The 25,115-nt window shown below is 37.5% G+C and overlaps 1 protein-coding gene across 5 annotated transcripts in view; it reads right to left on the bottom strand.

Moving 5' to 3' along the window:
* The window catches only part of LOC130927196 (ephrin type-A receptor 3-like), a 167,775-nt gene that overhangs the window by 66,686 nt on the left and 75,974 nt on the right, over positions 1 to 25,115 (bottom strand). For all 5 annotated transcript variants that reach the window (XM_057852842.1, XM_057852843.1, XM_057852844.1 and 2 more), the window contains 2 exons: positions 16,410 to 16,565; positions 10,979 to 11,338 (listed from right to left, as the gene is read on the bottom strand). In XM_057852842.1, the coding sequence (XP_057708825.1) occupies positions 10,979 to 11,338; positions 16,410 to 16,565 (516 nt within the window). The remainder of the gene's footprint in view (positions 1 to 10,978; positions 11,339 to 16,409; positions 16,566 to 25,115) is intronic.

The raw sequence follows: 25,115 nt of genomic DNA on the forward strand, positions 1-25,115 counted from the left end.
ACTTGTTTGCCGTTGAATGTCTCTACTTCGACTCTTTAAAGGGAAAGTGACAATTTTTGCTAATTCCCTCATACAGAATGTGGACATCATATTTTGGGTAATTTAGGCCACCGTATTAACAGTTGGTATACAAGTTTGTCTCAATTATAATTATAGAACTTATAAAAATTAATTAATTTTTATTAATTCTTTTTTTGATTAATTCTTTTAGAACAAACACAATTATAAATTAGTTTAAAAAAAAATATATATATATATATATATATATATATATATATATATATATATATATATAGTATAGTATATGTTGGAAAACACAGACAAGGCTGAAAAAGCAGTTTCTGGTCTTGCACCCCTCTTTAAAATAAACTGCTGTATTTTAAGACAAAAGAAATGTTGTGTTTGATAGAACTATATGTTTATATGCTGCCATAGCAGTTTCATGGCGTATTAAGCCCAAAACTATTATAAATTTGTCCATTTTACCCCGGAGACCCCCATTTAAAGACATTGCACAACCACTTTTGTTTCAACCCAGCCATAAAAAGAAGGTAAGTAATTATATTTATTATTCAAACTGTCTATCATTTTTAGCTTAGAATCATTATTGATCTCTAATATTTAGTTAAAAAAAAAAGAAAAAGGCCTTTAACATTTTTTACTCGCATATTTTAAACAAATTATGTCACAATGAAAAAAAATGTGTCTGAAATAGGACACGGATATCTACCTCATAACTACCGCTTAATTGTATTTTTTATTACTGTCGCATTTTCCCTGATATTTTAGATGATAAATAATCACTCCAAATAAAGAAAAATTTGAAATTGAAATTTAAAAAGAAAATCTTGACCACTCCTTGATGTCTGCGTTTTCTGCATCGTGACCCTTTTGATATTACCATGTTTCACCCATAAAGTCCCTAAAATGTCCGGCTCTGGCCATTCAGAGCTGTGTCTTGACAGTCGGTGATACATGCTACATGGAGTTTTTTGATCGAAATAATTTAAGTACGGTATAATATCTCGTTAAAATCATGGTGTCTTTAATTATGCTCTCTCATGCTCTCACCTCGAGTTCTGGTTTAGGGGTTTAATTTTTTTCTTTCTTTTAAATCCCCTCCTGTTCAAACTTTTGCTTCCACCAGAAAATCGAGACTTTAAGCTTTCCAATGATATATCACACATGCATATAGGACAATTTTGAAATTTGGCCAAATTGGGGGTCTCAAAGGGGACCTTCAAGTCACCTGAGTGTTTTCCGCCATATATACCGTATATTAATAAAATGATAACAACAATTAAAAATGAAAAATAACAGAAAAAAAAACTGTGGTCTCAATATCACTCAAAATATTTTTGGGTGTAATTTCATGGTATTTAACTTGTTTCCTGCCATTAACAACAATATATATCGAATTCATTTAAACTGAGAGGACTGAATAAGAATGCATATCTCTCAATGCCATTGGAGGTGCTAAACGTCAGACCCATTTTGACTGGGAGGGTGTGCTTTGAATTACCCTCCCAGTCAAAATGATTTGAACATCAAGTGCCCTTAATGGCAGCAAATCAGTTAAATGAGTGCACTATAAAAAGTTATCAGATACTTGTGGCTTGCTGTACAACATGGAAAAATATATTGAGACCATTGGTTATAAAAACAACATAAATCTAGAATAGAAAATAATGTGGAGTAGACTCAACATTAATTTGTCAAAATGTGTGCGAGACCTTATTTTGAATAAAGTGCAAATCCAGAAAACTTTCGAGCTATAATTTTAAAATAATGTGGCTACATTTGATGATTTTTCTGCATTAGTAATTTGAAAAACAATGAATCAGTTTTCTGTATCATTTACTGCAACTTTTTTTTTTAAATTCTGGCTTTACCCTCAAGTTTTCCTGACTAATCATCCAACACAGGATGTTCACATGGTCCAACTCAAAGTAATGTTCTGCCTGCCATCCGTCCTTTTGAGTCGTTCTACTTCACATTCTCATTTCCCTTTTGTTTTTACTGCTCTTTACTGTAATTGCCAGGCGGCTCCAGGGCCCGTTCTCCATCTTAAGCATTGACTTTTAATTTTATTAGACCACAGGAAAAAACAAGTTTGTCTTTGAAATGTTCGAGCTTTGGTTGATTGGTATTGTAAAGCCACAGTGTGGGCCTTTGTGGGCATGGGTGTGTGTTTTTGTCTTCTCATGCATATAGGCCATGTGTATTTCTGGGGGTAGTTTTTTTTTTTTTTTCTCGAACAAATCCAGATGGGGAGAATCTGTTTCCATACCGCTCACTCCTCCTTGCTCCTTTCTTCTGATAGTGGGGTGAAGCCATGCCTTTTATTGGTACTGTGGTTTATGTAATGATTTAGTGTGTGTGAGCAGCTTTAGGGCAACTTCAAGTTCTTGTACTTTCTCTCTTTAGGTGTTTTGTCTTTTGCAAAATGCTAAATTTGTTGTCTGTTTCATTTGTTTTAGGTATAACTTTATGACTTAGGCCAGTAATGATTTAAAAACTGGCATGTAGTGCCATTATTAAGTTTTTTAAGTAGCACTTATGGGAATATATGTCATACATAAGGACCATGAGCCAAAGGAACACACTGTAACTCAAAAATACCAAAAGCCTTGAGGTCATTACTTAATAGTAAATTAAGCTTCATATAAAATAAAATACAGAAAAAAATAATTAAACTGAGTATGTATACCACTTTCATTCCCCTTGTAATCATGTAAATATTATATTGTTGATATCCGGCTGAAACCTTCTATGTCCAAATTCATTTTATTCTTAGTTGGTTTTTCACAGTTTCAGCAATAATAGTGTTTTTTTTTTTAGTTTGCTGTAAAGTAATGATTCACCAGGTCACCAGATATGTGTTGTCTTGGTGTAAATTTGATATTGCAAATTTGGATATTTTTGCATTTTCCTTGTTAACTCTTTGATTACCATTGGTGGCACAAGACGTCCAATCCATTTGGAGTGCGAGGGCAGTCAGCAAATGCTCACCAGCTGCCACCCAGTTCAAATTAGTAGTCTACTGGTGAAAAACCAATTTAAAGAGTTTTTAAATATAGTTTAATTTAAGAGGCACCTGATTGGACGTCTATCATCGTCAATGACACTGACATGTAATATAAAAAAAAATGTAATAACATTTAAAAAATGGGTTTAATATACAGGTAGACCCCCGGTTACGAACTAGTTCTGTTCGTACGCTGGCGACATAACCTGAATTTCCGCGCAAATCAGAATTAATCCTTTAAGTACCCCTATATACCCCCTAAATCGCAAAATAATTATCCAAAAACATGTATTATACGTTATTGTACTGTCCTCGCCAAAATCTTGGAGCTAAATCCTAGCTAGTCAGCGACCTAAGCTATAGTCCTTCCCCTCTCTCTCTCGCTGCGCGACTTCTTCGTGGGGGCAGATGGGCTCTTCCTCTTGTTCGCATGTGCGCTCTTCTTTGCGTGCGCAAATACGTTCTTCCTTGTGTGTACACGTGCGAAAGTACTACACTTTCTGCGCCAAATTAAAATCATGCATCACAAATCAAAAGTCAACATTATAATCAAACACACATTTCACCAAAGGGCAGAACAGTCATATTAATAAAATGTAGTAAAAAATAAGATACTGTGAGGTAGAACAATGTACTGTTTACGCTGCTAAAAAAGAAAAAAATAATAAATAAATAAAAAAACTGGATACAAAATGGCATATGAGACTAAAGTCTCTAAAGTCTAAATCACATAACTTGGGTACATCGTAACCCAGGGACTACCTGTATATGTAATATGGAAAATGGTATCGAATATCAAGTATTATTATTATTGAGTGTCGGTATAGAGTTGAAAATTTTAGTATCATGACAACAGTGATGTCAGGCCTTGGTGTTCCAATAAAGGACTATCGTTTCCATCTGATTGGTCACTGCCCTCCTTGTCTAAATTCTACCTGGACTGTACAATAAAAAGTTAAAATATTAAGGTGAAAATGGTTTGTTGCTACAATGTTTAATGTGCATACAGTAGCCCTTTAGTATGTACCTCCACCTTCTCCCTTCATCTAGCCCAGAAGCAATTCAGAGGGATACTACTGGAATAAAATGCTTCAAATGTAGATCACAGACTTCGTCAACATTGCGATGACCATGAGTTGAAGGTCAAAGAGATGAGAAGAGAAAATCTATCTGACAGCACCGCCCGGACACACTGCTACTACCCAGGGAAACACTTAATCCATCTTTTAACAGATTTGGCATCTCTATGTGTGAGTAGATCAGGTAGGGCTGCTGCACCGACATACTTAATCCTTGTAAACTCACAGGGCCAACAGTGAGTGTACAGCTGGAGGCGGCAATATTCTTTAGGCTGGGAAACATACTGTACTGCGTGTGGGGGTGTAGTCAGGGGAATTGTGCATTGTCTTCCAGTTTAAAAGTGTGCATCTCTACCTGCCTTATTGTGTAATGATTAGTGTTGATCCAATACCACTTTTTGGCTCTTAATACAGATTCCGACACCTGGCTGTGTGGTATGGGCTAATGCTGATATTCTAATGATACCATGTTTTTTTTTCCTTTTAAAATCAAATTACTGCATACTCATTTGAATGTAAATTAATTACTATCTACCTAATATATCTACTATCTAATTAGTATCTTGGCTTGGCTAGAAACTACTTAACTCATTGTCTGTTATTAAGAGCACGAGAAGGATGATGAATGAACGTTCATTCGCTGCCACCCTCCCACTTCAAATGGATTGGATGTCTACTAGCGATAAACTAATTGATGGAAAGGTGCATCGTGGCCAGAGGAAGATCAAATTTTATTTTTTGCCTCATTGGTTGCCATTTACATTTATTTGGATATGATATTTGATTGCAAAAGTATCCATAATTAGTTATTTTTCAATTGTTTTAATGATCACAGGTCACCAGAAACGTGTTGTATCGGCGTAAATTTCAAGTGGGAGGGTTGCAGCCTTCCCACTTCAAATGGATTGGACATCTACTAGTGATAAATTCACTGAAATTCATCGATGAAAGATGATTGAACGCCATGCGATTGGACATCTATTATAATCTTAGGAAGGGCGTACAGCAGTTGGAAACTAGATCGCAAAAAGTACATATTGCACAGCATCAGCATGTTATTTCTTAGTACTCACTGATAACGATGACATCATTTTAGTGCCGTATCTGTACCGATACTAGTATCAGTATTGGTGCAATACTAGTAATGATCAACAATGTATACAAAGCTTCATTTCTTTTGATGAAGAATACCATACCTCAAAAGACCCTCTCAGTCAGTCAGTTGAATATGTTGCTGTAAATTTAAGTGGCTCTATCCATTTAAGTCAAATCACATATACAAAAACAAACATACAAAATAATAACATCGATATAGTATGTGCCACTAAACCACATTCTGTCATTTAAAATAGGTCTGGTTTTCATCGCCGATAATATAAGACATCTGGCACCCTTCAATGTAATTATTGCAAACATTCAATTAAATGCTTTGTAACTTTATGAGTTCACACAATCTAACTGCTACCACACGATCAAATAGACCCCATGTGTTTGCCTCGTGTGAGTTGCTGTTAGTTTACTATTCCAAAAATGTGCTGCATAAAGTAGTCAATTAAATATTGATTATTCGTAACAATTCTCAAAACATGTTTGTTAGGTAAAATGAAAACCATCATTTGTGTGAGATGAGAGGGGGGGGGGGGGGGAAACATACTATATAAGTGCCAATTCTCTTTACTTTCTTGTTTTACTGACATTTGCTGATGATCTTTGGTTTGATATGGCAGTTTTAGGAGTCCATTTTTATTTTAGAGTTTTTCAGAAAATGGAGGACATTTTAAGATGTCAGGCTCCAGTCACTAAACATGATTGGTTTTTAGCATGGTCTTCACTTCTAAATATCAAGCATTTATGATAGTGTGATTATATAGTAATGTGAAATGAACATGGCATTAACCCATTTAAAGGGCAAGAACTATTCATTCATTTTCCATGCCGCTTATCCTCACGAAGGTCGCAGAGGTGCTGGAGCCTAGGGTACACCCTAAAATGGTTGCCAGCCAATCGCAGGGCACAATGTGACAAACAACCATTCACACACACACACTCATTCCACTCAGACAATTTAGAGTGTTCAATCACCCTACCACGCATGTTTTTGGGATGTGGGAGGAAACCGGAGTCCCCAGAGAAAACCCACGCAGGCACAGGGAGAACATGCAAACTCAACACAGGAAGGCCGGAGCCCGGGATTGAACCCTTGATCTCAGAACTGTGAGGCCGATGTGTTAACCACTCACCTAGAACTATTTTTAGTAATTAAAAAAAGGGTGAAAAAAATAACCCCTTAAACACACATATTGTGTAATTAAGCCACAATATATACACTTGGAATACAAGTGTGGCCTACATAACCCAAAATGTGATGCCGACATATGTGGATGCACATAGCAAAACCTATGGAAGGTAGAGGTTATGTGGTTTTGTATACTGTATATGTCTGTTAGTTTGCATGTTTGTGTTAATGATGACTAATGGTAATAAAGATATTATTATCAAATTCCAGGATACATTTGTAATATGAAGTGGAGATCATTCAATTTTGAAGTGATGAGATCAAAGGTCACAGAGGTCAGAAAATGAATTTTGCAATAACTTGATAACAGATTTTTTTTTAAATGTTTTATTTATTTATTTATTTTTTTAATTTATCGGTTTTTAATGAATACATTTTTACAAACAATTATGAACAAAATGATAACAAAAACAAAATTAACAAAATTAAAATGAACAAAAACAGAAATACACTGTGGAAATTGCCCCAAATCAAATTCTAAAGTTGTTTTTTTTCCTTGTTATTAAATAGTATTTATCTCATTGCCTGCCACTGACGGCAATAAACGTCCAATCCATCTTGACTCTCTCAGGCTACATCTACACTAGGACAGATAATTTTCTCCAGAGTATTTTGCCGACTATTTTTATACCTGTCACACTTACATTTAAGGTGCGTTTAAGGCCCCCCCGCTTCTGCAAGGTATGCCTGCATTTACGCAACAATGCATGCCTAGAAAGGAGCAGCCTCATATGTTACATCATCGCCCGCGCGGTTTACCTCTGAACTGGAAACCGGTGGGAAATTTCAAAATGACTACACCTTCTAGACTATCATTATTTTGTTATCACTGTTTTTTTTCGAGAACGAAATTGAACTCATCACGCAGGAGCCAGAGTGAAGGGAGAGCACACTCGGCTTTTAGGAGCAGTCGCCAAGTTAAATAAGTCTTTAGAAAACAACGAAAACCTGACATTGTTACTTGGGATGTTACAATTGATGCTCAGTTGCACTCTGACCACTTGGAAAATAACAAATAGAAACCAATAGTGTGGCGCTGCGTATATTTCCTGGAAGCCGCAACCAGGAGTGCTTGTGCATAACGGTGGCGAACCTGGAAGTGGTGACAGTTTTGATTGGCAGAAATGTCATGGAAAGAAACTGACTGCGCCTCTTTGACTGGGGGTACCACATAGGTCACTTTTCCGGGTTTAATTTTCCTCTGCGCATTTTTATATCTTCATGTTCGGTCGGCATTGAGTTGGGAGGGGCCAGCCCCGCAGCTGGCTAATTAGGGACAACACGGGCAACGAGGAGCTCTGTAAAAAACGCTCATCTCTGCGTCATCCGCAATGGGAGGAACACAAATGGGCACTGAATTGAAGCATATGATTGAGACGTAGTTTGAAGTTTCAAGAAAAATGTGTGGAAAAGAAGGTCGTGATCGTCCGCCTCCATTGTTTACGATGCCGTCATGCCGCACTACAAATGGCGACTGCATGACGTCACTTTCTTAGTATCCGATTGTTGTACGGAGACAGCAGTCAATATTAAGCGGCGGTAATATTACCCGCCTACATTATCTGTCTAACAACTAATCCGGATAAGAGGCATACTAGCGTAGCCGACATGCCGTATAGTCCAATTAATTACACGTTTAAGGCCATTATCTGTCCTAGTGTAGACGTAGCCTCAGTCAAATGGAATAGACATCTGGCACCGTCATTGGAAGCCGATAAGTTAAATGGGTGCCCGATAAAGGGTTATATAAAAGGAGTGAAATACTGTCTTGTGTAGCAGTAGCGACGATAACATGTTTAAGTATTTTCCTTTGTGCAGCTGCCACAAGTCATCACTTCAAATGTCATCCAGGTCGTGCTGTAACCAGAAGGGTTGAGTCGAGACAGTGTTCACTCCTCACGCTATTTAGATAGCGTGCAGTTTGTTAAGGCTCCTTTGTGTCTCGTGACTCCTTGCTGTCTCCCTCCTCTGTCCTGCTGCTCCTGACCCAGATATCTATCCTTGTGTGTCATCGCAAAGTAGGAGACAATTGCTGAAGGACGATAGAAAGGTATATACTTTTTGGCACCCGTGATATTTAAAAGAGGCACGCCACACTGCTGCAAAAACACACAACTGTATTTGTTTAGACAGGCCATACTGGAGCCCCTCGGGCTGCTTGGTCAACAAAAGCAATAATACCAACAATAAATATGAGGAATGGACACTATTCTAGGTCCGCAAAAACAAATATGGGCCTGCAACATTTTTAAAATACCCTGAATAAAAGTAGTAGCCACAAATATTAAGCCATTTGTGGTCCGCAGGCATTACTTTATGTTCATGTCTTATAAGAATAAGTGTACCGAATGTGTCTAATAGTTCACATAGAGATCTAATAAGGTGGCCCACCCGCGTATTGTTTGTCTTGTATCCGTAACTAACGTGCAACTACTGAACGGCTGTGTCTGTGTGGTGAATGAGTCTTAATGGTTGTTTCTACTGGGCACCAAGTGGGGACTTCCTGTGTACATCAATAGGAGGGTTGCACCCATTTCCTTCCAAATCGTTTAACACTCATGTCCTCATATGACCCAATGTTTTTACGTGACATTCAGAAAGACATACCACACACACAGAGCGCCACCTGCAACAACAACGTTGATGGTACATGTGGGTGTTTTAGTGGAGTTTAGGGATAGACAGTTGGATCTCTGACCAGAAATTTGGCGGAATATAAGCAAAATAAATCCACATGATAGTCTTTAGCACTGAACAAAATGTTGATAGTAGGGCTGAGTCATCTGGTTAAAAAAAGGATTCACCATTTTTATTTATCATACTCTACAATCTTAATTCTTATCACATTTTTATTCAAACTAGTTTTTTCCCACTGTTTTTTTCCCCCTTTTTTTTAATCTAGAGCACAGTTAAACATTTTATGTCCATATGAAGTAGTTGTTTATAGCGTTAAATAGGGCAAATCATGTTAAATTTCACTAGCGTTTCAATGGTGTGTTTGTTTATTAGCATTAAGCTAGTGGGAGTTCAAAAAACAAAATGTATTATGTGTGCAGTATGTGTAATTTTTGGTGTGTTTAATATTATAGTTTACCTTAACTGGGTTGTAATAAGTTACTTGACAACCATCAATATTAGACTCTTTTTGGGGGACTTTTAGCAATCTGCCAAACTGTAGTGGTACCTCTAGATACGAAGTTAATTAGTTCCAGGACCTTGTTTGTAATTTGAAATGGTCGTATGTCGTGCAGGATTTTCACGTAAGAATACATTATAATTTCATTAATTCGTTACACAGCCCAAAAACCTACACTAAATCCTTAATAAATACTGCTGTTACGATTGCAAATAGCAATTACAAAGAGCAAAACAAATAAATTATGACTAAAAATCAGAATAATAATATAATAATAGTAATGATAATAATAATACTTGTTTTAATGTAACGAATCGGGTTCTAGTGTGGTGGACGTTTTTTGTTGTACCTGAATGCACTGCGCTGCTGACGTGACGGTGAGATAGAGAGTGCGGTTCTATTTTACTTTCTCTTTTAATGTTTTGATGCTGGCGTCAACTGCAGCGGACACTAGGTGTGTTGTGTTGCACAAGTTAATGGAATAAATGATTAGAAACCTGACGAAGCTGACGATTTCTTTGGCGATGTTACCACTATCAGAATTGTCGCCTTAACATAAAAAAGACTGGCGAACGGCGGTCAGAGGAGGAACGTCAAGATCGACATTCTACTGTATTGTCGACTCAGTTCACGGATGCACACACCATGCTCATATTTTGCTATCATTTACATCCTAATTTCAATGGAAAGCGTCACCTTTTCTTTTTTTTTTCCCACCTGCACTAACCTTCTTGGAAGCCATGTTGATTTCTCTCGCAAGAAAATCCGCGTCCGTCTCCCGGCAAAACAAAGAAACTGTGGCGCTGTCATACATTGTCATATTTGGAGAATGTCGTCTGATGTAGAAACAAATGGCGAGTCAAATTTTACATCAGATGTCGAAAATATTGTGTGTCGAAGCGATCGTATGTCGAGGCACAATTGTACAGTAAATTTGCGTCTTGATACTCCTGTTAATACTCCCTACATCTCTTCTTTACTCAACCTTCATTACAGACAAGCTTTCAATCAATTGCCTGACTCCCTAAATCCTATGAATACCTCTACAAATGCTGGTGGCCAAATGCCTTCTGAAAGCTATTTTATGTTTCTCTTTTGTAAAATAATTACATTTTTACATTACATTACATTACATTTTTTTTTAGTTATTTAACTTTATTTATTTATTTATTTATTTGTTCATTTACTTCAGTATCATTATTTTCATCAAACCATATAAGTAGTATCATACTTAATGTTCAGTAAGTATATACTATTTTCATTTCTGGAAACACAATAAAGCTTTGTAATGTGTTTTTGATAAATATTGAGGCTAATGTGTGTTAAAAGAGGCAGAGAGACACATTTGGCATGCTCATGAAATGCAGCACAGCACATGTTGCTGCTGTGGAAACAGAATATTTGACTGGTATTATCTACCATCTGTTGTAGCATCTCACCGGCTTGATTGGTGGTGATGGTGACAGCGGCAAACTGCCTCATCTTGGGCGCCAATGATGAAACTCCATTCTGTGCCTCAATCTCAAACGTGTAGTTGGTGTGAGCTAGTAGATCGCCCACTGTCACAGTAGTGTTTTGTAGACCTTGGGCTCTTGGAAAAAAACGGACGTTGCTCCGGCAGGGCTCGCATCGTGGTGTTCCACCACTGCTTCCGTTAGCTTCACCGGCACGGCATCGTTTGCAGAGGACTGTAAAGGTCAGGTCCCTACGGCCACCTGTGTCTTCAGGCCAGCTCCAGTCGAGGATAACGGAGGTTTCGTTGATGGAGGAGATAACGTTACGAGGAGCTGAGGGAGGGCCTGGTGGTCAGAGAAGAGGACATGAGGTGGAAGTGAGAAGACCAGGAGGTCATTGGATACACAGGATGAGAAAAAGAAACAAAAGTAGTAAGGAAAGTGAAGTCATGAGATGATGGGGAAAAAAGCCGAGCGTCCCAAAGAAAATGGTATTTAATGTTAAATGGCAAATCCACTCACCACCATTTTATGACTGCGATGTAAGCCAATACATCAGCTCAGCAGTTTAGAATTCTACTTTTACAAGGCTTGGATTTTTACAGTTTGTGTTGGCAACAACAGAAAAGGTCATATACTATAATGTTTATTCCTGGTGTAAAAGTAGACCGTGATTTGTATAGCGATGTTTCATATAAAATGATTATTTTGACCCATAGTTTGTCAATTATCATTTTACTGTATTTCATCGTCCCAAGTACTCAATTCAAGTGCAAAAATACTGAGGACATTAAACCCTTTACAGGGCAAGTAACTATTTTGGGTAATCTAAATTTTAAAAAAAATGAAAAATAAAAAAACGGTAACCCTGTAAAAACCTGACGTCCACACATGCGGACATCACATTTTGGGTCATATAAGAACAATATAAATTATGGTAGACAAGTGGGGGCCTACATGACCCAAAATGTGATCTGCACATACTGTATGTGGACGGCAGGTCCTAATTACAATTACGGGTATATTATTTTGTGTTTTAGTTTTCTGCTACTCATTTTTTTCTATTAGTATTTTTTTTTTATTTTTACATCACTTTAGTATTTAAATTTGCCTTAAACGTTCTATACTTTATTATTTTCACAGTTTTTCAATCTCAAATCTGCCTAAATGTTTTTAAAATGATTGTACGGTGACCTTGAGTGCCAGAAAGGCTATAAAAAAAATGCATTATTATTATTTTTTTTTTTTCATTAATAAATATTATTTATATATATTTTAAGTGAACAAAAAAGGTTATAGATTAATAACATTTCAAGTGAATAAAAAATGTTATGGAATAATTACATTTTAATTAAAAAAAAAAATACTAAAGTTAAAATTATATTCTAATTAGGGCCCGAGCACTAGGCGTGCGAAGGCCCTATTGTTTTGCAAAGGATTATTATTATTATTATTTTTTTTTTTTTTCAGGGCAAATGAAAACGGCCAATTTGGAGGCCTGAACATGCGCGAAAAGTCACCAGAATTTGCACATACGTGCGGAAAATTGTAAATTTCGATAATTTAACAACGTTGCAAAAAAATGTAACAAAATGGCTCAGTGGCGCCCCCTTGAAATCTTAAAATTGGCCTATAACATTAGGGTTTGTCAGCGTAGAGAGAAATTTGGGGAGTCTATACCTTGTCTAAAACTGCTTCAAAAAAGCATTGGCACCCATATTCTAAACCCAACAGGAAATTGGTTATTTTGGATCGAATATGAAATTTTTATCGATTTACAGGGTGCACATTTGAGACCTTTTCGCCGAGGGAGTTAGTTGGATCATCTTCAAAATTGGTGAGACTGTTCAGGAGACATATGAGATCTTAAGTTTCTAAAATGGTGTGTTTTCATTCACGGGTCTGACCTGGGCGTGGTGCCAAAGTCGGCCATTTTTTCGGCAAAACACCAAATTCAGTAAATGGCTAATAATTCCTTGACACAACTTTCAATCTTTTTCATATCTGCCATGTATATGCGGTATCCCAGCCTGAACACGACTGCATTGAAATATTACCCATTAGGCCTAGCGCCCCCTAGTGAGAACAGGAAATGCCTTTTTTTACGAGACAGGTTCCTCCTCCAAGGGAAAAAAATCTGTTGACCTCAAACCTGCATCAGGGGAGCCTTAAGACCTGTGTTCAGGTGCCTGATGAAAAATATTGAGGTTTCGTTGAAGCGGAGGGGTCCAAACATGAAAGTGAAAATGATCGTCAACAATTTGTCTCGCAAAATACTTTGAACAGTCATAACTCAGCAGATATACAACATATCTGCGCCAAACTTCCCATGCTTGTTGAGAGTCATACCCTGAAGGGTCCTGTAGGGGTCATTTGCATCAACTCTACAGTGCCAACTAGTGGCGACAGAAAGGAGTTTTAAAAAAGGCCTTTCCTATTGGGTTTTTTCAACGTAGAGCAATGAAATTTGGGGAGTAGATACCTTATGCCTAACTGCTCAAAAAAGCCTCTTGCACCCATATTCCAAATTCAACAGAAAATCGGGTATTTTGGATCGAATGTGAAATTTCTGTCCATTTCTAGTCCAGTTTACATTTGGAGGCCTGGACATGCACGAAAACTCACCAAATTTTGCACATACATGCGGCTTTGTGTGGATTTCGATAATCTTGCAACGTTACAAAAAAATGTAACAAAATGGCTCAGTGGCGCCCCCTTGAATTTTTCAAAAAGGCGTTTCCTATTAGGTTTTTTTTAACGTAGAGCAATGAAATTTGGGGAGTCGATACCTTGTGCAAAACTGCTCCAAAAAGTCTCTTGCACCCATATTCCAAACCCAACAGGAAATCGGGTATTTTGGATCGAATGTGAAATTTTTATCAATTAACAGGGTGCACATTTGAGACCTTGTCACAGAGGGAATCAGTTGGATCATCTTCAAAATTGGTTAGACAATTCAGGAGACATATGAAATCTAAACTTTTCAAAATGGTGCGTTTTCATTCATGGGTCTGACCTGGGCGTGGTGCCAAAGTCGGCCATTTTTTCGGCAAAATGACAAATTCAGTAAAGGACTAATAGCTCCTTCAATCTTTTTCATATCTGGCATGTATATGCGGCAACCCACCCTTAACACGAGTGCATTGAAATATTACTCATTAGGCCTAGCGCCCCCTAGTGGGAACAGGAAATGCCTTTTTTACGAAACAGGCTCCTCCGCCAAGGGAAAAAAATCTATTCACCTCAAACCTGCATCAGGGGAGCCTTAAGACATGTGTTCAGGTGCCTGATGAAAAATACTGAGGTTTGGTTGAAGCAGAAGGGTCCAACAGGAGAAGTAAAAATGACTGAAGCCATTTCGTCTCACCACAAGTTTTGAGCAGTCATAACTTCTACAACATATCTGCCTGCGCCAAACATATCGTGCTTGTTGTGTCTGAAGGGTTCCTGTAGGGGTCATTTGCATCAACCCTACAGCGCCAACTAGTGGCAATAGAAAGTCACTCATTTTTTAAAATATATGTCCAGTTCTTTTCAGGTTGGTCATTGTAGTTTCAAGACCTTTTAAAATACTTATTTTACGGCCCATGTCCACATGTCTCTGTCTGTTGCTGTGATGACCCTTTATTCGCTCCTTTTTTGTAGTCCTCTGTCCAATAGGGGTTTTTATCTCTTAGGTGTGTGAATGTAAAGAGGCAACTTTCGCGCATGTTAGGTTCTAATGAGATGATTAGAGAGGACGATCTGCCACCACCCTGACCTGCACACTGTCCGAGTTGCATGACGTCCGAGTTGCGCCAAACTGCGATGGCCCGTTCAGTCCTGCTTGCAGGCCTAGTATTTCTAATGTTTTTTGTTTGTTTGTTTGTTTGTTTGTAGAATATTTAATTTTTGGACAATAAACAACTATTTTGTTTAACAACCAGAGCTAGTGTGGTTTATATGTAATTTTTACAGGCTAAGGAGCTGCATTTCTTTTGTTGTGAATATTCTATTATACAATGTGGACTGTGGAGGCTTATGGTCTTGTGCTGCCTCTTGCAAAATTTGGTGAATGTGGCTTATAGTCAGGAGCACCTTAAAATCCCAAAATCACGGTTTTTACCTCATTGCTCAGATTCATTTAAACTGGAAGGACTGTCAATGCTCATGTTTTACTGCCATTGATGGTGCTGGGCGTCCAATCCGTTTGAAGTGGGAACAAAGAGCTATACATTCAATACCAGCCTGCCAACCTCCCAGTTCAAATGGATTAGACAAGTGTTAAACGCATTTCAACTTATAGCAGAAGGCATTCATTAGACTTCTGAACCTATGTTAAATATAGTATTTACTTTGTTATTTTCCTGCTGATTTTATTTTTAAAGTCAAAGCCAACTTGAACAATCCTCAACCATACCTCTTTAAATATTTAATTTTTCTACTTGGATCCATTGTATCACTCTGTCTTTCCCAAAAGAAATTAAATCTGGCCAGCTGACCAGATGGTGTTGAGGTAATAACAGCCTCTCATAACTGTTCCTCTAATTAGGATGCTGTCCATTACTGGAGTGACCATTTGCATCGTCTAGTGTTCAGCTCCGAGACAAATTTGTTTTCTCTTTTTAGTCCTTTTGTAATAAATTAATTCGTAACCAGACATCAGGGACTGGGCTGATTTATGGTTTCATGGGGAGCGGCTTTTGGAAGCTTGTAAGACAAATCTGCAATCAATTTGCATCAGACGAAGACAAACAAAATTATGTCAGCAGTAGAAAGGGGGAATCAAACCGATGAACATTTGTAACTTCAACGATTCGTGAATTAATTACCTCTGCCATAGATGTGGTTTCTTCTCATCAGCTTTTGATTAATAAAGGTCAATATTTTCCAAGAATATTCTCAATAGATTTGGATGGAGTTCACACATAGAAAACACGTACGTAAATAAACAGAACAAAATTTGCCAAAATTGGGTATTATTTTTCTAACTTGTACACAATATGTGTATTTATGAAAATCACACACAAGGTCAGAAGCTGATATGAGAAGCTGAGCTCTGAACTGTAATCCCATCCACTGATATTCATATTTAATTTTTGTATTTGCGGATGGTTTTGTCTCAACAGTGTAGAGTCTGATCCTTTGTTTTCCCAAATTAACACCACAATCATGTTCATTGTACAAATTGGTGAAAAGAAAAACAAGAGTCAGCACACCTGGAAGCATTTAGAGCATTATGGAACACTAAAGTGCATTGACAGTCAAACTAATAGAGGATCATTAGTCCTTCAAAGCAGGGTGAAGACATGTTTTATTGCTAACTGAAAAATCCTCCCACACAAGTTTTTCTCTTATGAGACATTGGGAAGTACCAGTTTATAAAATAATTAAAACCTGCATCCCATAAGAATGACATGCACACATGCTTACTTACGTGTACAGGCCATGGAGGCTTGGTCTCCCTCAGCCCGAAAGTAGTTTTTCTCACATCCACAATGCAATGAACCTTCATGGTGGGCATAGCTATGAGGGGGACATTTGGAACACTCCAGGTTTCCAAGTGCAGACTTGTAGAAGCCGGACTTGCACACTGCGGAGAAGGGAAGGAGACATTAGTGCCTTGCAGAAGGAGCATACCAGCAGCAAGTTAAGAGACTCTGACAGTATCTAGTGTAGTGTAAGTGTAAGCCATGAAAGATGATGGTCACTTATACACATGCAAAAACATACAAATAGGAGCATGCACACTAACATTCATAGGGCACACTTTTAAATACTATGAAAAAAAATCACTATGAAAAAAATATCAATCGCGATACTGTGGAATATTATTAGTGTATTTCTGTTATATTTTGTTTTGTTTATCCTCCGCCAGTAGGTAAAAGCTATGGCAGGCAGAGTTTATGTGTTCGTCTGTTTGTCTGTGTTCAAGATAAAGGAAGAATGAATAAAAGTATTATGAAATGGAAGAGGTGATTATATTTGGGGGTAATGATTTCAAAGATGCTCGAAAAGGAACAGCAAGTATGGAGATGAATTTTACTGATTAGACAGAGGTCTGCTCTCACCTAGTGTTGCTCTATTTCCTTTTAATTTGATTTTTTTAACATTAATTCTATCTTTAAAAAATATATATATATATATATAAAATCATTATTAATAATGAAAAAATATAATTTCAGTATAATTGAGGAACACTAACAGCAACCACAAGAACCTTAGCAGAACACCCATGGAAAAAAATGACACTGCCCATACTGTACTACTACTGCCTTATCCATCACTGACATCGGCACACCAAGGTCCCTATGCTGCAGTAAATACTCAACTATATTGAATTTAAACTGTGCATGTGTGTGTAGGTCTGTCTGCCAAATGCAGGTTTAAATGACCAAATATGATCCTACAACTAGAATGACAGCCACAATTCTTGCTGACACACCTAGAAAAAAACATCCCCCTAGCCCTTCTAGGATGATACGCCAGGAAATTAGACTTGACATCCAGAAGCCTCAACCATTCACAGGAATGAAGCAACAGGATAATCGCTGGCTCAGCAAAAACCTGCAAGGAATACCAACCAGAAATGTAGACAACAGGTAAAATGAATTAATCCAATCATGGTACCGAACTGACCCTTTAGCTCATCCTGTTAGCCATAAATTGACCTTTGACAGAGCACCGATGCTCCAAACAGTTAACCTCTCGATACCAAGGGAAGACTATTTCATTACATTCGCTGGGCAGATGAACACTTGGCTTGAGACCAATTGAATCAGTTGCCATTACTGGACGCATAAACTTCATGTAATGCTATCCGTGTGGATTAGAACCATACTGTAGTTTACAAACTCTATCCACAAGCAAACCTTTGAACAAAGATGGCCATTTTACTTCACAAAAAAAGTGAAATAATTTAGAATGCTGAAAATAATTATTGTATTATAACATTGAATTACAAATGACACGTCTGTATTTGTGCTTAAATAATTAAATTGTGTTCCGATTTGAAACAGACCAGCTTGTTAGCTTTTGCAATTTCTTCTTTCTTCGTTCTTAACCAGGGCTAGGCAATTTATCTTTGGCTCGATCCCTATAATCAGCCATATACATCTATAAACTGTCTAGTTTGTTAGATTTTGAATAGTATTTCAACAATGTTGATGATTTTCAAGTGGTTTATAACACGGCAGCTGATGTCAACTGTGAAGCTCAATACACACATAGACAATTAGACATATTGGACTCTAAAATACAAAACACACTTTCAAGCACCTGCTAACTTAATGCCAATATACAACGGTAGATGCCATTTGATTTTTTTGGGCCAGATCATCTTAACCATTTTGATCATCAGGGATTTATCACAAAAGGAGCCTCCGGAGATTACCACAAGAACTATATTGCACAGTGAGATTCTCATAACACTTTTAGTGCGAGAATTAATATCTCCACATACACTTAAGAAGTTTTCATATGACAGTGGTGATATGTTGGTTTTTCTCAACCACAACTGTCGAAATATTTTCTTAACAGCTGGATTTGGATAATAAAAGTCCCTTTTTAGTGTCTGCCAGGAAAAAAGGGGGATTCTGAAAAAGTGCGATGGCAAAATCAGATTCCACTCAAAGGAGGTAACTCCTCGTTGAGAGGAAAACCAACATGTGTTTCATTGACATTCATCAGTAGCGTGTGCAGGGGTGTGCATGTAGAGCGCGATAGCATATGTGCAGTTAGACAGAAACCCAGCACCTCTTCAACGGACGGAACTCATTTTAAATGGTATGAACCAACCCTGAAAGAGGGTGGGAATAGTTGTTCCACTGGAGAACCGACCACCAGGATGGCCACAGAGCCAAAGATTGATGAGCATGTGATTGTGTGTGGCTAGAAATAAAAACTGGACCTTAGACTAGTGATGATGTGCCAATACGAAAAAAAAAAAAAAAAATCAATCATGACACGAGCTATTTTATATAATGATATGGATATGTCATGATATTATGCATTTGTAATTATTTGTTAATAAATATACAGCAATTATGACAGCTTTCCCCCGCACCCACTTTATTTTTGAACTGACATTAACCCTTTAACACCGAGGCCTATTTTGGCCAAATTTGCATGCCTTTGATGTTGCCTTTATATTTCAAAGAAAAAAATGTTTACAATGGCCAGGTTGGGTCCCTTTGATGTCCAAACTTGTTTTCTTCACTGACCAATTATAATCATTAATATTTTAGACCTAATAAGACAAAAAAAAAAAAATAATAATAACGATAAATGTCAAAATAAGTAATATTGATGTCCCATTGACAACCAAACATGCTTGACAAAACGTTTTGAAGCGTGGTAATATTTATTCAACTTGTTAAGATAAACATTCAACAGAGAAAAAAGATAAAAAATAATTTTACATTTGATAATTCAACAAAAACAGCAGGTATAGTCATAGGTGTTTTTGTCCTTTCTACATACTATGGTCAAAACCAGTTATATACAGGAGACCAAGAGTGCAAAATATACGAAACTATTTATAATAACATCATTGGATACTTTTCCTCTATATGTGCAAAACAGGCCATAAAATGAAAACTATATACATTTTTTTAGTCTTTGATTCTTCAGACGCCTTGGTGGAATTGCCAAGAGCAGTTCCTCTCTGGCTGGAGACACAGGCCCACATTGCATGTCTCACAAATCCAGGCAGCGCTCTTTTGACATGCTAGCTCTCTGCAATTTCGATCTGTGACCACCCTGGAATCTCAAGCTCCAGCATCTCCACAGCCCTCTCCAGGACTTAGGTCACTTGAGGAAGAAGACGAGTACTTATTTTATTGTCACTTCATAGCACATACACAGTATAGCTGTTCCTCATCTTAACACAAAGTGTAGCAGAGTAGTAGTCGTCACAAATGCTGTATAGTACCAATAATGTATATGGATTTCTGCACATGAACATAATAATTTTGTATATACTTTGAAACAGCACTTTGACAATGTGACACTGTTCAAATATGGTTACTAAGCCAACAAGGCACGCATCATACATGTAGTAGATTGCAATGCGCATATTTGCTCATTTACACTCTGTGTATTGTACTGTAAGTAACACACAAAACAAACATATTTTATACATAAAAAATACTGTGAACAAAGTAAAAATGATCTTGAGAAAAGTACAGAGAGAGGTTCAACTACAGAGAAACACTCGGTACCATTTTTCACCAAAAGTTGCTCCTCCCGTTGCGCCATCACTCCCAAACTCTTCGCTGAACCTCTGTGGAGATTTAATTGTTCTCGATGATTGTCTTATGGGTATTTCCTCGCAAAAAAAAAAAATAATAATACGTGTTGCTCTTCACCATTTTTTTTTTTTGCCACTCTCCTGACTTCTTATTCTGTCTGTCTATTGCGGTAGTGCAAAGGGTCGCATGCATAAATGTGCCAATGCCAGCACGTCAGAGAATAAGGGAGCTGATTCGCTGGTTTTCTCGCTGTAGGAGAGTGAGATCACAGCAATTACACCCGTTTGGCTGTCAAGCGGAACCTCTCAGCTTTCAGGATTCATAGAATTTTTTTCCAATAGCACAAATCGTTTAGGACGATTAGGAGTTACGGTAGTTCAAAGTACGCATGCGGACATATGTCACCGGCGACACATCCGTTGTTAAAGGGTTAAACTAACCTGCATCAAATGTTAAATGTACCTATAGTAGTGCTGTAACCTGACCCTATCCAGTATAAACAGAAGCAGCATAGTGGCATTCACATTTTTGCTCAAATGTAAATGCATAGAATACAACGTGACAAGGCTTCAAAGATATCAACGTATCCCGCGACACATTTTGATTGTACATTTTTTACACTGTCCTACATCCAGAGCAGATCTTCTTAACAGAAGATTAATAGCATGTCTTGTAAAATTCAAGAATGTTGTGTAAAAACAGCACATATGACAACAGATGAATCCTCAAATCAATACCGGCAGTGTTAATAGTATGTTTTCGCAGTGAAACGCACGGAACTTGTGCCCTCCTGAGGGCGCATATATCATGGTTTCTCACTGCTCTCGACAAAATGTCGCCTGAAACACAATGCCATCACTCACTTGTGAAGAGCAGCACAGACTCACATGCACACAACGGCAGCTGCCATGTGATATGTCAGTTGTATGGTTGTTATGTGTTCGATCAATAGCTGAGGTCATGGGTTACTCTCATCAATAATTAACATGAGGATGGTGGAACCTTAACTCTTTCATTGCCAATGATGGATGGTCAATCATGACTTTTTTTCAGCCTTCTGCTCTGTACTGAAACGAGTTGATCACTTAAAGACGTCCAATCCATTTGAACTGGGAGCACTGCCAGTTCTAACAGTCTGTGATCATTTATACCCAATTCCAATCCTGATTAACAAATGAAAGTGGAAGGATTTTTAGTTGGCCAATGCATCCTTTGATTTTTCGGCCCTTGGAGAAAAAAAAAGTATGGACACCTCTGCTCTATTGTTACTTTGGCATGTCACAGAGGGGATGTGGGAAACTATCTCTACCCTTGACCCAATGCCCTAAATAGAAGCTGCATTCCAAGTCACCATTGCTTTCCTGATAATAATGACTGAAACATCAGAATCCATTCTGGTGACAAACACCAGTGGAGCAACGCGACAACGATTGATTTCCTTTTTATTTACCAGGTTCAGCTCATTTATCATTCAGTGTACAAAAAAGGGAAAAAAAGCATGACTTCCTCTTCCTATTAATCATATGTATTTTGCCATCAATTTGTATTGAATGTAAGATACAAACATCTACTTTTAAGAAAGTGAAGTATTTTGCCAGGTAAATTTCACAGTAAGCAATTAATGGCCATACAAGGAAATAATCGAACATGTATGTAAGGATGGTCAAATTGACTTCACACAGCCTGCGTGAAATCAATCCCCACTCAATAAGTTCGGATGTGAGCACGTGTGTATGTGTCTATTTCTATATGCCCTGTGAGTGATTGGTGACCAATCGATGGTGTACTTTTAACTTTGGCCCAAAGTCATCTTGTATAGGCTCTAGCTTTCCTTTCAGATAATTTGTGGCATACAATTGACAGAGGGGGTCATGGAAAAATCTATAGAAATTAGATTTTTTTATGGTGGGAATTTTGTCTCACTAGCATACTGTAGCCTATAATTTTACGATTCTATTGATTGTGGATGTTTCACACTGTTCGTGCTTGTTTTTGTTTGCTATGAGGTCACACTAATCTATCCTGTTTCAAACAAATATGTTTTCAGTTGATTACATGCACACTGTTGATACATAGATCAAATCCAACCAAAGTGTGCGTAATTATGTTAATAAAAGCTAATTTTGACAGCTTACTGTATTTTGGTCTATGTTGATTACAACCAGAGGTCATTTTGCAATGACCCTTTGTTGTTTATATCTTCATGCATACACATTGATTTGACTAATGTTCCTTTTGAAATGTAAATGACTCAAATCCACAAAGAGGGGCTTTTTTCTTTTTTTTTTTTTTTGCTAATGCCATCCTCTTTCCTTTTTTGCCCCGCTTATTCTGTCCAGTTTATATTCTAAATTGTGCATACGTGGGTGTGCTTGTTAAAGTAACTATTTTTTTTTTGAAGGGCAGTAAAGTAGGCCAAAACAAGGAAGCTAGTCCTACAAACCACACACAGGGAGGCATGGATCAACTCCCTGCTGTATCCATCAAGGACGCAATAACCGTTTCATACACAGTCCACACTCCAGAGATTAACCGGGTCAGTGAGGAAATCCAGGACAACCACCACACAGGAGCAAGTTAACGCTTCTAAACCCACACCCCAACACACGCCTAGTGTATCAGGCGTGGGTATGTGTGAATTGTGTAGAGTGAGACTAACCCTTTAATGCCCTCACACTTGCCCATACACATACTCACACATTCCGTGTTCCCTTCCCTGGAAACAGACATCTTCCAACAAGAAATTTAAAGCCATTTGCCTTCATTCATCCTTCACAAAACTATTGTGCTGCTTTGAACAGCAACAACCATCCTTGTACCACCGAACTCACACAAACACATTAGATGTCGTCATCTCGGTGATTCAGAGCGACACACCCTTTTGTACGAAGATCCGCAAGGGTGACAATAGTAGCCAACAGCAACACATCACAATTTGCAGGCAAATATGAGAATTAAACTTCCCAACGGCTTAATGGCAACTACAGGATCTAGTAGTTCTCAAGATTGGAACAAAGATGCTTGTGAATAATCAACATGAACACAGCACACTAAGAAAATGGTTAAATTCCAGTTTCAATGTTGTTATGCTTAACCATTTATAGGACACGTGATTATTTTTGGTACAGAAATTAAAAAAAAAAAAAAAAAAGTTAACATCATGAAGACCTGCCGTGAACATGATATAACATGTTGTGTCATGAGATCTCCACAAATGTGGTCTAATATATATTTATTATTGTTGTATTTAATCTTATTGTATTTTTGTTCATGTTGTTATATGGACATGTTATGTATGAATACATTTATAAATGAATGAAATAATAATAAAAACAAAATTACAAAGATCAAAATGAATGAAAACAAATGCAATCTAGTGATGGCCCTCAATAACTCATTGCCATTGATAACGATAACGAGAACTGGTTGTGAATGTTCATCATTAGAGGCGGCGAAGGCGCTAGATGTCCAATCTATTTTGACTGCGATTAGATTTGATGTCCACCACCGTCAATGACAACTAATGAGTTTTAGTGGTATGAAAAGGTATCTGAAACTTTTGGAATTTATAACATTTCTGCATAAAATCACCATCAAATGTGATCTGATTTTTGTCAAAATCACACAGACGTAAAAACAGTGTCTGCTTCAACTAAAACGACTTAAACATTCATAGATTTTCATATTCTAATGGGGATAACATGCAAACAATGACAGAAGGAGGAAAGTAAGTAAGGGAACCCTCTGCCAAAGGAGACTTAGACTTGGATTTTTTTTTCAATTTTTACCAAAACAATTTAACTCAGGTGTATGCCCAATCACTGATGAGTGGTTTAAAGCTGCCCTGCCAACTATGAAACTTACACCTGGTAAGAATTGTCTTGATGAGAAGTATTGTCTGACGCGCATCATGGCTCAGTCAAAAGAGCTGTCTGAAGACCTGCGATCAATGATTGTCAAATACAAAATAATAAATGTAATGGTTCACTTACTTATTTTCCCCCTTCTGTCATTTGTTTGCATACTATCCTCATTAAAATATGAAAACCTATGAATTTTTGGGTGGTTTTAGTTAAAGCAGACACTGTTTTTTCATCTGTGTGATTTTGACGAAGATCAGATCACATTTGATGGTGATTTTATGCAGAAATGTGAGAAATTCCAAAAGGTTCAGACATTTTTTCATACCACTGTACACAAATGTCCTGTAAAGGGTTAAAAAGTCTCCCTAGTCCTTATCATCCTTCAGATAATTAGAGGTCCACCTGGCTGCTGACATCTAGTCCCAATGAGGAATAAGCTCCTCTGCCTACACAACTGTAGAAAACTCCAACAGGGAATATCACTTTCATTTTGCGAGCACCTGAGGACGAGTGAAGGACACACACCTGTACAGTATGCACAAAGGCACTCTGACAGACTTCTACACACACTCCTCAGTGAGGGGCCTATGCCATATGCTAAAGATCCCCAAGACTCTCCTTACTTCAGACAGCATGACAGTATTCCCTACAGTGGTACTCTGCACAAACCCGTCTCAAGAAAGGATGTCAGAACCAATGAAAGAATCTAAGCTGTTAGTCACCATAGTGCAGAATGCATTTAGTCATACAGCTGAGAAAAACAAATTGAAAATGATTTATGAATGCTACATATTATAAGCATAATGTTTTGTCAATATGTAGCTACTCTTTCAGATCCAGGTTAATGACAACTTTAATTTGACATGGAGAAATCCAATTTAGACCTCAGTTGTAGCCATGGTTGTTGTTATTTCTTACAAAATCCATAGAATGATGGAGCTAAAAAATTTAGAGTTCTATAGAGATCTTTAATACCCTCCATTTGTGTAAGTATACTCTAGTTTAGACTGTTTGATCCACTCTTGTCCT

Source organism: Corythoichthys intestinalis, chromosome 12 (assembly GCF_030265065.1).
Source record: "Corythoichthys intestinalis isolate RoL2023-P3 chromosome 12, ASM3026506v1, whole genome shotgun sequence".
Taxonomy (NCBI): domain Eukaryota; kingdom Metazoa; phylum Chordata; class Actinopteri; order Syngnathiformes; family Syngnathidae; genus Corythoichthys; species Corythoichthys intestinalis.